Source organism: Antrostomus carolinensis, unplaced genomic scaffold (genome assembly GCF_000700745.2).
Source record: "Antrostomus carolinensis isolate BGI_N321 unplaced genomic scaffold, ASM70074v2 scaffold1190, whole genome shotgun sequence".
Classification (NCBI taxonomy): Eukaryota; Metazoa; Chordata; class Aves; order Caprimulgiformes; family Caprimulgidae; genus Antrostomus; species Antrostomus carolinensis.
This window is the reverse complement of record NW_010286239.1, coordinates 3,972-17,831: the sequence shown is the minus strand read 5'-3', so window position 1 is coordinate 17,831 and position 13,860 is coordinate 3,972. Positions and strand designations below refer to the sequence as shown.

At 35.7% G+C, this 13,860-nt stretch overlaps 1 protein-coding gene across 1 annotated transcript in view; it reads right to left on the bottom strand.

Moving 5' to 3' along the window:
- Positions 1-12,829, bottom strand: part of CFAP54 (cilia and flagella associated protein 54) — a gene marked incomplete at its 5' end in the record, with an annotated part of 112,992 nt that extends 100,163 nt beyond the window's left edge. Inside the window, 7 exons of the mRNA XM_029086100.1 lie at positions 2,685-2,786; positions 2,885-2,998; positions 3,425-3,568; positions 4,586-4,644; positions 6,403-6,574; positions 8,755-8,901; positions 12,724-12,829. Of these exons, the coding sequence (XP_028941933.1) occupies positions 2,685-2,786; positions 2,885-2,998; positions 3,425-3,568; positions 4,586-4,644; positions 6,403-6,574; positions 8,755-8,901; positions 12,724-12,829 (844 nt within the window). The remainder of the gene's footprint in view (positions 1-2,684; positions 2,787-2,884; positions 2,999-3,424; positions 3,569-4,585; positions 4,645-6,402; positions 6,575-8,754; positions 8,902-12,723) is intronic.
- Between the last annotated feature and the right edge of the window lie 1,031 nt (positions 12,830-13,860).

Here is a 13,860-nt window from a genome sequence, read left to right as displayed (position 1 = left end):
TTTTGAAGACAAAACCACAGCTGATTTGATCAACCATTAGCAAAAGCCATGCTTCAAATTAGAGGCTGGACTAAATGACTTCCAGAAGTCCCATGCAAACAACACCTTTACTCCTATGATACTGCAATAACAGTAATTCTTCATAATGCAGTATTTGCAAAAGAAAACAATCTACTCCATAAAACCAAACTATCTATATTTATATCACCATCAGCTAACAACAATCCACAGAATAATGCTTTTTTACGACAAGGGGGTGTCACAGTGCAAAGAGACCATGATCTTTGGCAGCCAGTATTTCTCAGTACAGGAGCATGGTTTTGGGAGCTTGCTGATTAGTACTTTCAGTTGCTCCTCTCTGCCAGCTTCCTATGGAATACTACAGGAATTAAATTTATTTAAATCACGGTTGCAAACAGTAGGAAAGCAGAACAACCATATGTCCATCACAAAGGGAATAACTACTCAGCTGGAAGTACCCTCTTTGGCACATTGAAATCAAAATGGGAACTTTCTATCCTATCTGTGCAGTCTTGCATCTAGGAAAAGTTTTCAATTCAAAAGACCAATCAACCCATGACCAAAAATGGATGATACAATCCAAGATGCATAAATATTACGATCCCACATAGTAGTATAATGGCATAAAGATAAACTTAACTACTAAAGTTTGATATAATAAACTCTGCATGATGACCAAGAAAGAGACAATGCACTCACACAAAAAAAGCATTTTCTTTGATTATTTATAATTCTTATCCTAATGGATCACTCATTTTTGCCACCGGCTGTAAAGAACACAAGGAATTTTTTTTTAATTTGAGGAAATTAATTATTTCCTTAAAAATCTACTTTGTATCCTGGATGCCTTTCTCAAATTCATCATCTTGACTGCCATCATATGGCACATTCAAGACAACTGGGCAATCAGGCTCAGTCAGCATGGGTTTATGAAAGGCAGGTCCTGCTTGACTAACCTGATCTCCTTCTATGACAAGGTGACTTGCTTAGTGAATGAGAGAAAGGCCATGTGTGTTGTCTACCTAGATTTTAGTAAAGCCTTTGACACCATTTCCCACAGCATCCTCCTGCAGAAATTGGCTGCTCATGGCTTGGATGGGTGTACTCCTTGCTGGGTGGAAAACTGGCTGGATGGCTGGGCCTAAAGAGTGGTGGTGAAAGGAGTTAAGTCCAGTTGGTGCCTGGTCATGAGTGGTGTCTCCCCAGGGGGGGGAATGGAGTTAAATCCGGCTGGAGGCCACTCACAAGTGGTGTTCCCCAGGGCTCAGTACTGGGGCCAGTCCTGTGTAACATCTTTATCTATGATCTGGATGAGGGGATTGAATGTACCCTCAGTAGATTCACAGGTGACACTAAGCTGGGTGGCAGTGTTGATCTGTTTGAGGGTAGGAAGGCTCTACAGAAGAACCTGGGCAGATTAGATCAACAGGCTGAGGCCAATTGTATGAGGTTCAACAAGGCCAAGTGCCAGGTCCTGTCAAAACAACCCCATGCAATGCTGCAGACTTGGGGAAGAGTGGCTGGAAAGCTGCCCAGCAGAAAAGGACCTGGGGGTGTTAGCTGACAGCCAGCTGACCAGTGTGCTCAGGTGGCCAAGAAGGCAAATAGCATCCTGGTTTATATTAGAAATAGTGTGGCCAGCAGGACTAGGGCAGTGATCATCGCTCTGTACTCAGCACTGGTGAGGCGACACCTTGACTATTGTGTTCAGTTCTGAGCTCCTTGCTACAAGAAAGACATTGAATTGCTGGACTGTGTCCAAAGAAGGGCAAGGAAGCTGGTAAAAGGTCTAGAGAACAAGTCTTATTAGGAGCAGCTGAAGGAACTGAGGTTGATTAGTCAGGAGAAGAGGAGGCTGAGGGGAGACCTTATCACCCTCTGGACAACTACCTGAAATGAGGGTGTAGCGAGGTGGGTGTTGGCTTCTTTTCCCAAATAACAAGTGACAGAACAAGAGGGAACAGCCTCAAGTTCCACCAAGGGAGGTTTAGGTTGGATATTAGGAAAAATATCTTCACTTAAAGTGTTGTCAAGCATTGGAACAGGCTGCCCAGAGAAGTGGTGGAGTCACCATCCCTGGAGGTATTTAAAAGACATGTAGATGAGGTGCTTAGGGACATGGTTTAGTGGTGGGCTTGGCAGTGCTAGGTTAACTGTCGACTTGATGATCTTAAAGGTCTTTTCCAACCAAAATGATTCCATGATTCATGGTATCTTGCAGAAAGGTAATAGGCCTTCAAAACCAATCTCTGAATATTTAAGAGAGTTCTCCAACATAAGTACAAAAAATTTAAAAACATGGTAGCTTTTTTTCAAAATACCCCTTAATCTTCACAGTAATTTAACATGGCCGGGCAAAGTCAGGACTCCCATACACTTCATATGAAATTGAACATGAATTTATCTTATTTTTATTGCTAACATAATTGCTAAAGGAAAAAAATGCTAGAAAAATCAGTATTTTCTAAGGTAGTGATTACTACATATTTCCTCATTTTAAGTTTGTTCCGAGTTTTAATAACAAAATATGTTAACTATGAAACTGAAAGAGTAGAACTTTCTCCTTGTGAATAGGACCATGTGTATTAAGCAGAATTTTATCGCATATTCATCACATGCAAATAGTAAACAAAGAGAAGGATTACACAAAATGTTAGACTTACATTTTGTGCTTCTTTCAGGTTAACTCTTAACTTAGGTTGAAAGTAGCTTTTTGGCTTTCTTCTGGATTCATATACTGCTCTCTTGAAAATCATTACTGACATCTGACACAAAGAAAAAGTAAGTAAACAGCTGTGTTATATGTTCTCTTCATAGAGATTGTAACTACTGTACCTGTTTATAATGAATTGCAGAATGATACCTTTAGAGTGGCCTCTCTAAAAATCTTTTTTGTTTCTGGATTTTCTAGCAAAGAACTGGTATTTTCTAATTGCTTCAGTTCATCAATTTTAATCAGACCACGGCGAGCAAATACCTGTCCGAAGTATTAAAAAAAAAAATTATACTCTGTTTCATATTATGTATGTTGGCATTTAATTTTAGAATCATATCATTCTTGAATTCAGACAACTGCAAAGAGCTGCAACGATGAAAGCCAGGTCATGAACAGTAATCGAAAAGAAAAAGAAAACCTTTGCAAAATACCTTTTGTATATATGCATGGGGGCTGGCCACTACTTAATTCTAGAAGTCTGTGACTATGATAACATTGCAAAGTATTATTGCATTTAACTTTGAACTGATTACTCATTTCCATGTGGAAACACATCTCCACTTTGCAGTTAAATTTGGGAATATGGGCAGAACTCTATAAATACTGATAATAAGCAGGAATATTTAAATAAATATTTATTTTCTATTTGATTTAATCTGAAATGCTATGTATGGTAAATCAGGATACCTCTCCATGAACGCTGGCTTGACAATCAAAATAACACTGAGAAACTGCAGTATATAGGGTGGCTCTCCACGTCAAATAATGTACAGATAACAGTGGAATGGATGATTCCATACATATACTCGCCCACAGTAAGTATTCCAGGACCTGTATTGAAGAAATTCAGTTTCAAACTGAATGCATTTTTAACTATATAAATATACTAAAGGACACATACAAAGATTTATCCTCACCTGGTAAGACAAATTAAAAAGGGGGGGGGTGCGGGAATCACAGGAATTGTATTAATTTTTAACATGTTTTATTGACTACAAAGCTACCTTAACCATTCCAGGTCACTACAGCCTTGCCAGCAGACAGAGATCCTGTCCTTCTCTCATCTGCTCTTATCTTAAGTGTTCTCCCTCTCCTTTGTGTCAGCTTTAGAGATCATTTTTTCGGTAAGTCAGTTTTCAACTAGATCTGCAAGCTTATTTGGGATGCAACAGAGTCTGCCTTCTTTGGTGACAGCCTGCACTTAGATTAATTTACAACCATGGAACTACACTTTTAACTTTAGGGCCAACATAGTAATTGCAGCAGTCTAATTTTAAGAATTAATCCTACTAAACTGATTGAACAATATCTTCCCCTTGTATTTTCTTTGGGTCCACTGTTCCCTGAGGTCAGAAGACTCTGTTCAAGTTTTAGGATAAAGTAAAGCTAAGACAAAAATTACATTCATAGTTAAAGAGAAAAAGGCAGGGAAGAAAGGCTAGGTGATTTTTATCAAGTATTTACAACTAAAACCTAGCCACCAGGTGTCAGTACATTTCCACATTTTACAAAACAAAAGATCAATTCTTGGGATTTGATAGTTTCCAAAAAAACAGCATCTAGAGCCCTCTAACATATCTGTCTCAAAGTCTAACATATCCTATCTCAAAGAACAGCAAGGCATTATACTGGGCTCCATTCCACAACTGAGGAAGGAGCAGAGTCACAAGGCGTGAGGGCTTAGAAATTGGACATTTTGCAATATAGACATTTTATTCCCTTGTGACAAAATGCTACTACTGGCAATGACAATGAAATAGATATGTCATGGTCCAGTGCTATGCAAATACTGGTGCATTTTCCAAACTTCTGTAAATTTTTCAAATATTTGTATTTATTTTGTCATACCTTAGCAGACTGACCTCTCATCATCAGATGCCTGCATATGGTGTAAATATGAAGAGTACCTGCAAAAAGAAAATAAAATAAGTTTAAAAAAGGTAAGTTCTATAATCCTACTTGAAATTTGTTATGCTAACCAACTGAAACTTTTTCTTAATATCCTGGTTGTTATTTCCAGCGGCTGAAAAATAAACTAGTATTTTTTTTATAACTTCTTTTAAATTAAAGAAGATGAAGTTATTAATTCTTGGGCAATATTAGCTTCAAAAATACCTACACAATGAAGTAGTATCATAACAGAAGGAAATCTTAAAAATGCACTATTTCAAATTTTCATTAAATAACTGATAGAGAGAAAAATCTTATTTTTTATCCCCAAATGCCAGCCTCTTTAAAAAATATTACCTCTCCTCACAGACCTTAGCTTATGTGATTCTTTCAGTCTATCACGGCACTGTCCTAGCAGAAAACACTATTATGTGATATTAATTATGATAAGTGAAACGAATAAATTTGATTGTGAATAGAATATTCAAAAGCATGAAAGTGACTTACAGAAAGAATCCTGTCAAAAATTTACTTAATTTAGGCTATGTCACAAAATTGCTTTTAAAAAATCAGCCCTAGAAATATAAAAGACACTGCAGTTCTGGGGGGAAAAAAAAAAAAAGTCTATTCTTCTGTCTGTATGAATGTTCAGAGAGGGACACCTGTGGCAGCAGGAGGCATCACAATGTCAACTGTCATAGCTAGAAGGGTGTTATTATCCCAACAAGCAAGAATGGAGAAAGCATTACGAAGACTTCTTTTTATCAGTAAAATGTGTAATGAGGCACAAAATCTATTGCCAGAAATTGCAGAAACATGCTCAGGAACTGGGGAAAATCTGAGTTATTGCCTACTTCTAATTAGATTAGATTATTGGCTAAACTTGGTACAGAGTCCTGTCCCACACACAGGTAGTGAGACTTAAGAATGACAGGTGAGAATATTTTAATTTTAATTCTCCCATAGAAACAGTTAAACAAAAAACACACCACAAAACAAGGGACTGAGGGCAATGGCAGTTCCAGCAAAACAAAAGGATAAGAATTTTGAACAATTATAGCTTAGAAAAAGTAAATTTTTAAAAATTAAATTAAAAACACATTATCTCCTCAATTTATATTGCAACAATTGACCATAGTAGAACAAATTAATAATAGAATTTTGACTAAATAACTAAATAGCTTTGTCTTTCAAAGCAAAAATATACTATTGTTGTTCTTAAAAAAAAATCTCTATACACCATTCTCTGTGTATCTAGTTCATAGAAGTTCAATTTTTCCTCATTTTTTTTCCTGATTCAAGCATTTGTAAGTAGCACACTAAAATCATATACAGAGTTTCAAATTTTTAAATGTCATACGGTATTTTTAAGAATAGTTTTATTACTAACTCTAGCCTTAAGGATCTTCTAAAAAATACAAAGATGTAGTGTCAGATAATCATTTTCTACTCTTAGATATGCAATCTGCTTTTCAAAAAAAAAAAAACCAAACAAAAACCAACTCATTAACACAAATGTTTTATTGATAAAAAAACTTGAGCTATGATGAAAAAGCTAATGCTTTTATAACAGTCCACTTGAAAAAGGCACACTATGTAGAAACTTCAATTTAAAAATCTTATTTGAGAAAAAAAATACAAAAAAACCCCTACTGTGATTGAAGACAAACTAAAGATTTATTCATGACCCTTAGGTTGACCTTAAAGAATATGTATAATGTTTCCCTCCACAGGTTTGCTTTAGCAAAGGAATGTAAATTAAAAGCCTGAGGTACCATTGTAGATAAGCCAACACAAATTCTCCTGAGGTAGAGCCACTTGCATAGTGAGTCGTAATGAGGACAAGATGTTGAAACAAGTCTGCAGGGACTCTTGATTCTGGAGATTTCTGTCACTGCTGCAAACCACCTGATAAGTGCAAATATTTCTCTCTTGCAAAGCATGGAACTAAAACACATGGAAACATACATAACATTACTATATATAGTTAAAATAGATGCATATGTCAGTTTCACATCCACAAAGTACAACAAAATTATCAGTATGAAAAGATCAAGCATATCAGAAAAAAAATCAGCATGACATTGAAATGGAATTAGAATATGGAGAAAGTGCTAAAGCTTTAAGGTTGCTGGACTATTAATCTGTGTCAGTTTTCACTACATTACAGGATGAAAATGCACCTACTGCACTAGGGCTGTTGAAAGGGGCACAGGAAGAAAGGAGTGAGGCAATAAACTGATACTCAAGGAATCTGAATTTAATTCTTGGCTTCTCTGTAGATGTCCTCTGTAAATAAAGACAGATCTTAACTTTTCTGGACTTCTCCTTCTGTTTTACAGATACCATATTTCTTACTCTCATACGTTACTTTTCTCTTCTTCAGATGCACTGTTCCTTCTCCTCCTTGTAATACCTAACACAATGTGATCTCAGTCTTGTCTGGAATACAGTATAATCTGAACAAATCAGCATGTGAGAAAAAGAGCTAAGTAGGACACAGCCCGTCAGTAACTACCAGCCTGTCAGAAGCCTACTAACCTGATAATATTTGAAATTATATTATTTTTGCAGTTAGTTCACTGAAGCTGGAAGTTTCAAGCACTGGAACTCCATTCATGTGATTTCCTTAGTGTTACATTAGAAAAAAAACAAAAGCTAGCCAAAGAAACCCAGCAAAAAAAAGCCTTTGGGTATAATCATTTGACACATCATCATTATCCATTTCCAATTGTAGAGATCATTGTCAAACTAGATGTCATATCTGAAAATTTAGGGTTATCTCACAGTCTAAAGGCCAAGTTATAGAGCACGTATTTTAGTACAGACTCTTGATAACACCTGGCACTGTGACTGATTCAAGGTCTAGGCAGACACACAGGAAAAGCAGGAGAAATCATCTCTGGAACTTCAAATTTATTTACAAAGCATTTTTTTAAAAATCAAAATAAAATGGATTAACATAGTCTTTGATCATATTCTCCCTAAGAATCTGAACTATGTTTGAAAAACAATAAAAAAATATAAAGAGTATCTCTTCTATCATGACATCTGCTTCCAGCTTTTAAGCAAACTGTCTGGTTTTTTGTCCTCACTAAATACCTATTTACAATCAAACTCTGACTAGAGGAATATGAATTTGACCAGCTCAATACACAGGAGATGCCTATGATTTCCGTTTGTTGTTCCTGATCACAGAATAAGTTGCATTAGTTTATTCCAAAATATCCAAAATCTAACATGTTTTTAGCATTCCCCCTTTACCCACTGAAACACTTTCCTCCACGGATAACAAATAATTAAACACTGTTATTAATAATAAATAATAAATTTGATAGGCAAGCAATTAACACAAAAGGATCCCAATATACTCTAGAGGTCACTCAGCTCTTGATAGTAATGCAATTCTGCTTTTTGACTATGTCATGAGCTTTTTTTATAAGTAGTATTTTTGCACATTATGGCACAAATTACAGTACAATGTTTTAATTCTCTTGCACTCTATTCAGTCGTTAACATCACACCATACAGAAACTTCTACAACTTCAGGACAGTTATCAAATTTTGCCTGATTCTGATAGTGGTTAATAGCAACTATTTCAGAGCAAAAACTGCTGTAGACAGTTACAGAATAGCCTGTTCAGAGAAAGTTGCCTTTTTAACATTAAGTTGATAGTGGCTGGCTTATGCCACAAAAGCATAAGCACTTATAACCTCTTAAAAATTGACATCAACTCTGCATGTTCATATCACACATATATAATAGGCCAGGTCAAATATATGTATATCATACAAATATTCAAGGTCAGGTTGGATGAGGCTTTGAGCAATGCTGTCTTTTGGAAGGTGTCCCTGCTGATGGCAGGGGGGTTGGAACTAGATGATACTTAAGGTCCCTTCCAGCCTTAACCATTCTATGATTCTATGATTCTGTGACTTGACTGACTGTTAAATCTCAATGTAATCTATAGAAACAAACTGTTAAATATTAGTTAATATTAATATCTAATTAATATAACAAAATTAAGTACATTTGTGGAGGATAAAATAGGCTACTTATTTCAAATCTGTGAATCTCTTTGACAAAAGAAAAACCAAAACCAAAACCAAAAAAAACCCCAACCTACCGTAAGTGCTGCATTTTTGTCTCTGAAACCATTTGGAAAAAAGGTGGATTTAAATTGATGCACATCATCTGTGATATCATCAAGGTTTACAGAAATGAACTGCTGAAGGTATCTTCCATAGCACTGTAGAAGTGCCAATTTATATTCCTGAAGAATAAATAATATGGGGTTTTTTATAGTTTGTATGTTACATTTCTACTTCTATTTTTATGAAACATGTTATTTTTTATGTAAAAAAGTATCAATGTAAAAGCAGCTAGCAGTAAAACACTAAAGTTTCATCCAAACATTCAGCAATGTAATTTCTAATGTGAACACTCAGCATATGAAAAGTTGAAGTACTTAAAAGAAGAGCTTGTGGTTTGGGAGTTTCTGTTTATTTTAATCATAAATATGACATATCAGAGAACAATTGTAAAGTATGATCCTGGGCTAATGTAATAAACTCAAAGGGTTCCTGGAATGTCCTGCAGCTTTGCAGCAGTGATGATAATGATACTACACTTCTGAGAAAAGTACTTCATAATGCAGAACTTTATAAACAACATACAGATATCATCACTTCTCTCTCCCCTGTTTCCCTAATGTCAAAGCCCTTTTTTTAATTAAGGCAGAGAGGAAGAGTGACTTAATATCAGAAATCAAATGCTTCAGAATGAGGTGCACTAAAACAGAATGAAATAAGTGACACCCAGAATTTGGCCAAGAAGTCAGCATTAATAGACCAGAAATTGACACTGGGTCTTTAAGAACTGTTAACAAACAGGATGTTGAGCTTTATGTCTCATTCAAAATACAGCTCTCCAACAACATGTTGAACCCCTCTAACATCATGCTGAGACTATGGTTCAGCCCTGACTCAGATGTGGAAGTGCCACTCACTGAATCACCTCCACCACTTCCTGCAGTGCAGATTTAGAAGTTTCTCTACCAAATTCACTACTTCTAGCACGCACACACACACACACACCAGTCATTATAAATTCTAGGGAAAAAAGTAACCAAGTTGTATTTGTAAAACCGATCCTTTAATGTTTAATCACAGAATATTCAAAAGTATTTCCTTGCACCTACTTTTTTTTCAATATAAATTCCTACCATCATGGTAGCACCCTGATTTTTTATTCATCTGAGGAGTCTACTCACATAACCCTATCGTCCTCTTTGCTGTGTGAAAGCAGCAGCCATACACAGAAACTTTTACTTTCCACAGACAGCTATGGGCAGTCAGTCCCCTGTGTAATCTAATACATAGATTCAGGCTGTGAATCTGAAGTCATGGATCAGAATGCCATTAAGTTAGTTGCTAATATATATAAAAAATTTATCTCCCAAACAGTTTAAAATATATGTATAAGACCAGAGATAACAGGCACATACAGGCAGAGAAAGAGGGGAAAAAAATTAGTCAGTACTGATCAGTATGACTAACTAATTTCCAGGTATATGGCACAATGAATTTAGGTGTGACCTAAAAGATACATAACACATGTATAGTAGAATGGAATCTAAAGTGAGAAGGCACTGAAAAATAGCAGGAGGACAGAAAGTTAAGTTGGCGCTTAATCATATTCAATAATTAATTTCAAAGACTATGCATACTTAACTATTACATAACATAAAGGTGGTTTAAAATTAACCTAGGAGTTGAATTTTTCAACTGAGTCAAGAGATGTACTTCTGGAATGGGCTCAACCCCATCTATCACAGAGCTTGGTGTTATCCCATATTCATCTTTCCAGTAAGGCAATAAATTTGTAACTAACATCCATCGGGTTATTTTTTCTATTTTCTGGTGGAAAAAAAATATGATACAATGAAAACTAAATTTGTAAAGTCAAAGAAATGCACTTAAAAATGGCAGTTCTAAAAAGAGTCCAGTTCAAAGTTTTAGGCTGGCCAGTAAAACAACTTTTTCTACAACATAGCTAACTTTACCTTTACTGTAGAAAACCACATTACACCAGAGGACTGAAGTTGCAAGCAGTAGTCTTTACTCAGAATTATAGCTTATTTTTAGGTAATCTAGGGCTCAGTCATAAAGCACCTTGAACATAAGGACCAAATTACCATATTTGAGCTGTGCTATGGGAAGCCAATATAAAGTACACAGAGCGGGGTTTGACGCTTTTGAAATCACTTCTGATTACTGAGTACACTGTGAGAGCAGCAGCTCCCAAGTACTAAAAGCTTCATGCAATATTCCAAGCAATTCCTAGGGCCCAGAAGCTACAAAAACTTGAGGAAAACATGAACATGGGAAAACAGTGAATGGAATTGCCTAAGCAATGAAGGAGCTATTAACAAAAGCAGTTATTCAAGCTTCCTTAAGATTTTCTGTGAGCATGCCTAAACCTATACCATGAGCCTATACCTTCAATTATAATGGCTCCACAGCTATGGACTCTTTCTACATGCCTTCTTCAACATACCAATGAGTGTCGAGTGCTGCTGAAGTTCAGCTTCAGCTTACTGCTCTTTATTCATTCAAGAGGCAGGACACTTTTGTGGAATTCTTTAGGGCAGATGCAGTGAAGGATATATAAGACTGAAACTCTGCATGATATTCATACCTTTGCCCAGCTCTGTGGAAAAGCTCACCTAGTAGCCACATATATATACTTTCCATAAATAGCATAAATAGCATTTATCCTCGCTGGATTCCATAAACAAAGGACAGAATAGTGGAAGAACAGTTTCATTGGATGTGTTCCTCCAAAATATGGCCCCTTAAACTACCTTGATACATTTCCAATTCTGTCCTCTTCTTTTCTAGGTGAAAAGAGGGAATCTAAAATTGTCATATGCTGCAGAGAATGAAAAAGGGGAAATATGGGTAACAATTGGCATTTAACTGCTTTCCTAATGCAAAAGTCAATAGAGTGTTCTTAAAACTATTTTCCTTTCTGCGGGGGGGATTAAAATTTAATAATTAATTAATTTTTCCATTCTGAAAAAAATACAAACTTGGTTTCATCTTATTTTTTATTCCCATTATGTTCAAAAAGTAAGTAGAAGTTACAGAAATCTTTCCAAAAGGATGGAAGAATTCTACTAATAAATTATAGACTTCCACTAACTTTCGTGCCATGAATATAATTTTTCTATTACAATCAACTTTTTAGAAGGCTAGTATCAAAAATCTGTGTCTGAAATAGGCCAGAAAGACAGAAGGACATAGCTAAAATGTATACTTATTATTATACTTGTATACTTATGTATACTTATTATTATACTTGACTGTCTCATAACACAGACACACTAAATAATCAGAGTTTTAAACTAAAAAAGTATTATTGACCAAATAAATATCTTCTAATATGTTCCTGGCAAAAATCAGAAAAATCCACTGATGGATCATTACAAACACAAAATCCTCCAAACACTCTCAAAGTCTTCAACAGTTGAGCTCCTGAATCTATTTTATTTGCAATTTACCTTTTTCGAGGAGACCAGAAGTTCACACAGAATTCAAGATACAGGAGCATCTTCAATATGTATAGTTGTATAATGCATAATTGTGTTCTGGGTTTTGTTCTCTATTCCTCTCCTGACAATTCTTTACATTCAGGTTTGGTTAACTGAGCATTGAGTTGACACTTCAGTGGAACAAACCACCACTGCTCTATCATTGTCAATTTGTACTTATGCGGTGTTTACAGGCAGAGTCAGATACTGTACCCTACCATGCTGAAGCATCAAACAAATATTAAAGAAAGATTTGGGGGTGTTTAAAAAGGTAATGAGTACATAGAAAATTCAGATATAGAAAATATATCAAAAATTCAGGGCAATCTTGCTATAATAAGCGAGAGATACAAACCACCCACTCTCACTGGAATTATTTTGTAAAAGTTTTTGCTACTCCCTAAATAGCTTCCAGTAAAATATGATTACAAATTAAAGTAGCACAGAAATTTAATGAAACAAAGACTGTGACTGAGCCTTTCCTGTTTTCATATGACTTACTTTGATCTGAGCAAGGGAATCACCAACTTTCAGAAGTTTTTCATTGTAATACCACTCTGGCAGTCGAGGCTTATATTTGATCCAAATATTAAACAAAGCATTTGCTCTAAAAAAGACACAGGAGAAAAGGTTTCAGATTAAACTGGCAGTAGACCTGTCATAGCAAGTAAACAAATCGGGAAAGCTTCAAATTGTGAAAACTTCTTTCTTCCAAATCTATTTAAACCTCTACATATTTCAAAACAAGTGATCAATAAAACTGAATTTAACAGGCAGTCAAGGATATTTCTGGGTTTAATTTCTGTCACCAGTTTTTACCATACATTTAAAATAGGATGAATTTTCTCCTGTGTAAATTCTTATTAAAATGTCTTAGTATTAATCCTCTGGCATTGTTCAAATATGGTCACAAGTGGAAAATCTATCCCACCTTTCAGCCAGTATTTGAGAAGTTCTGTTTGAAGGAACAATTTGCTATTTCAAAGAAACACAATGAATTACAGCTCACAGCAATTATTGGACTGGAAACTACAAATACTAAGACCAGGAAAAAAGATCCCAAAATAACAATGCATGTCAGGTAGCAGCAAACTTGGGAACTGGTACCCATGAAATAAACCATAGAGATATAGAGTATGTAGAGCTATGATATATAGAGCTATACCATCAATCACGTGAGAAAAAAGTAATGAGAAAGCCTCTAGCATGAACTGCATTTGGCATGAAATATTTAGGAAATTTAAATTATAAAGGGTAGGAGTCAGAGAGAAGCAATGACACATTTGTTAAAATAGAGAGGATTTTATGGCAATAGCTGTAATGCTCTTCTGTTGCCTCTGCCTGTTATTCTAGCCACAGTTGTCATCAAGGATGACTTTGCGTAACCAACTACTTATATGGCTGAACCATCAAGCCTCTCATAAATGGTAACTGGCTCTAAGCAGTTCACCTCTTCTGCAGAGGAACTGACTACACCACACCAGTATTACAGTACCTACTGACTGCTGTTTGGTGGGCTACTGCCCTTATGTGTACAACCTTCCCACCTAGATTTCTTTAAGAAAGTTATATTCAACAGTAATTGATCAGCCAAACTGATAATAAGCACAGGGGGTTTTCAGAAAAGAATCCTGTTAC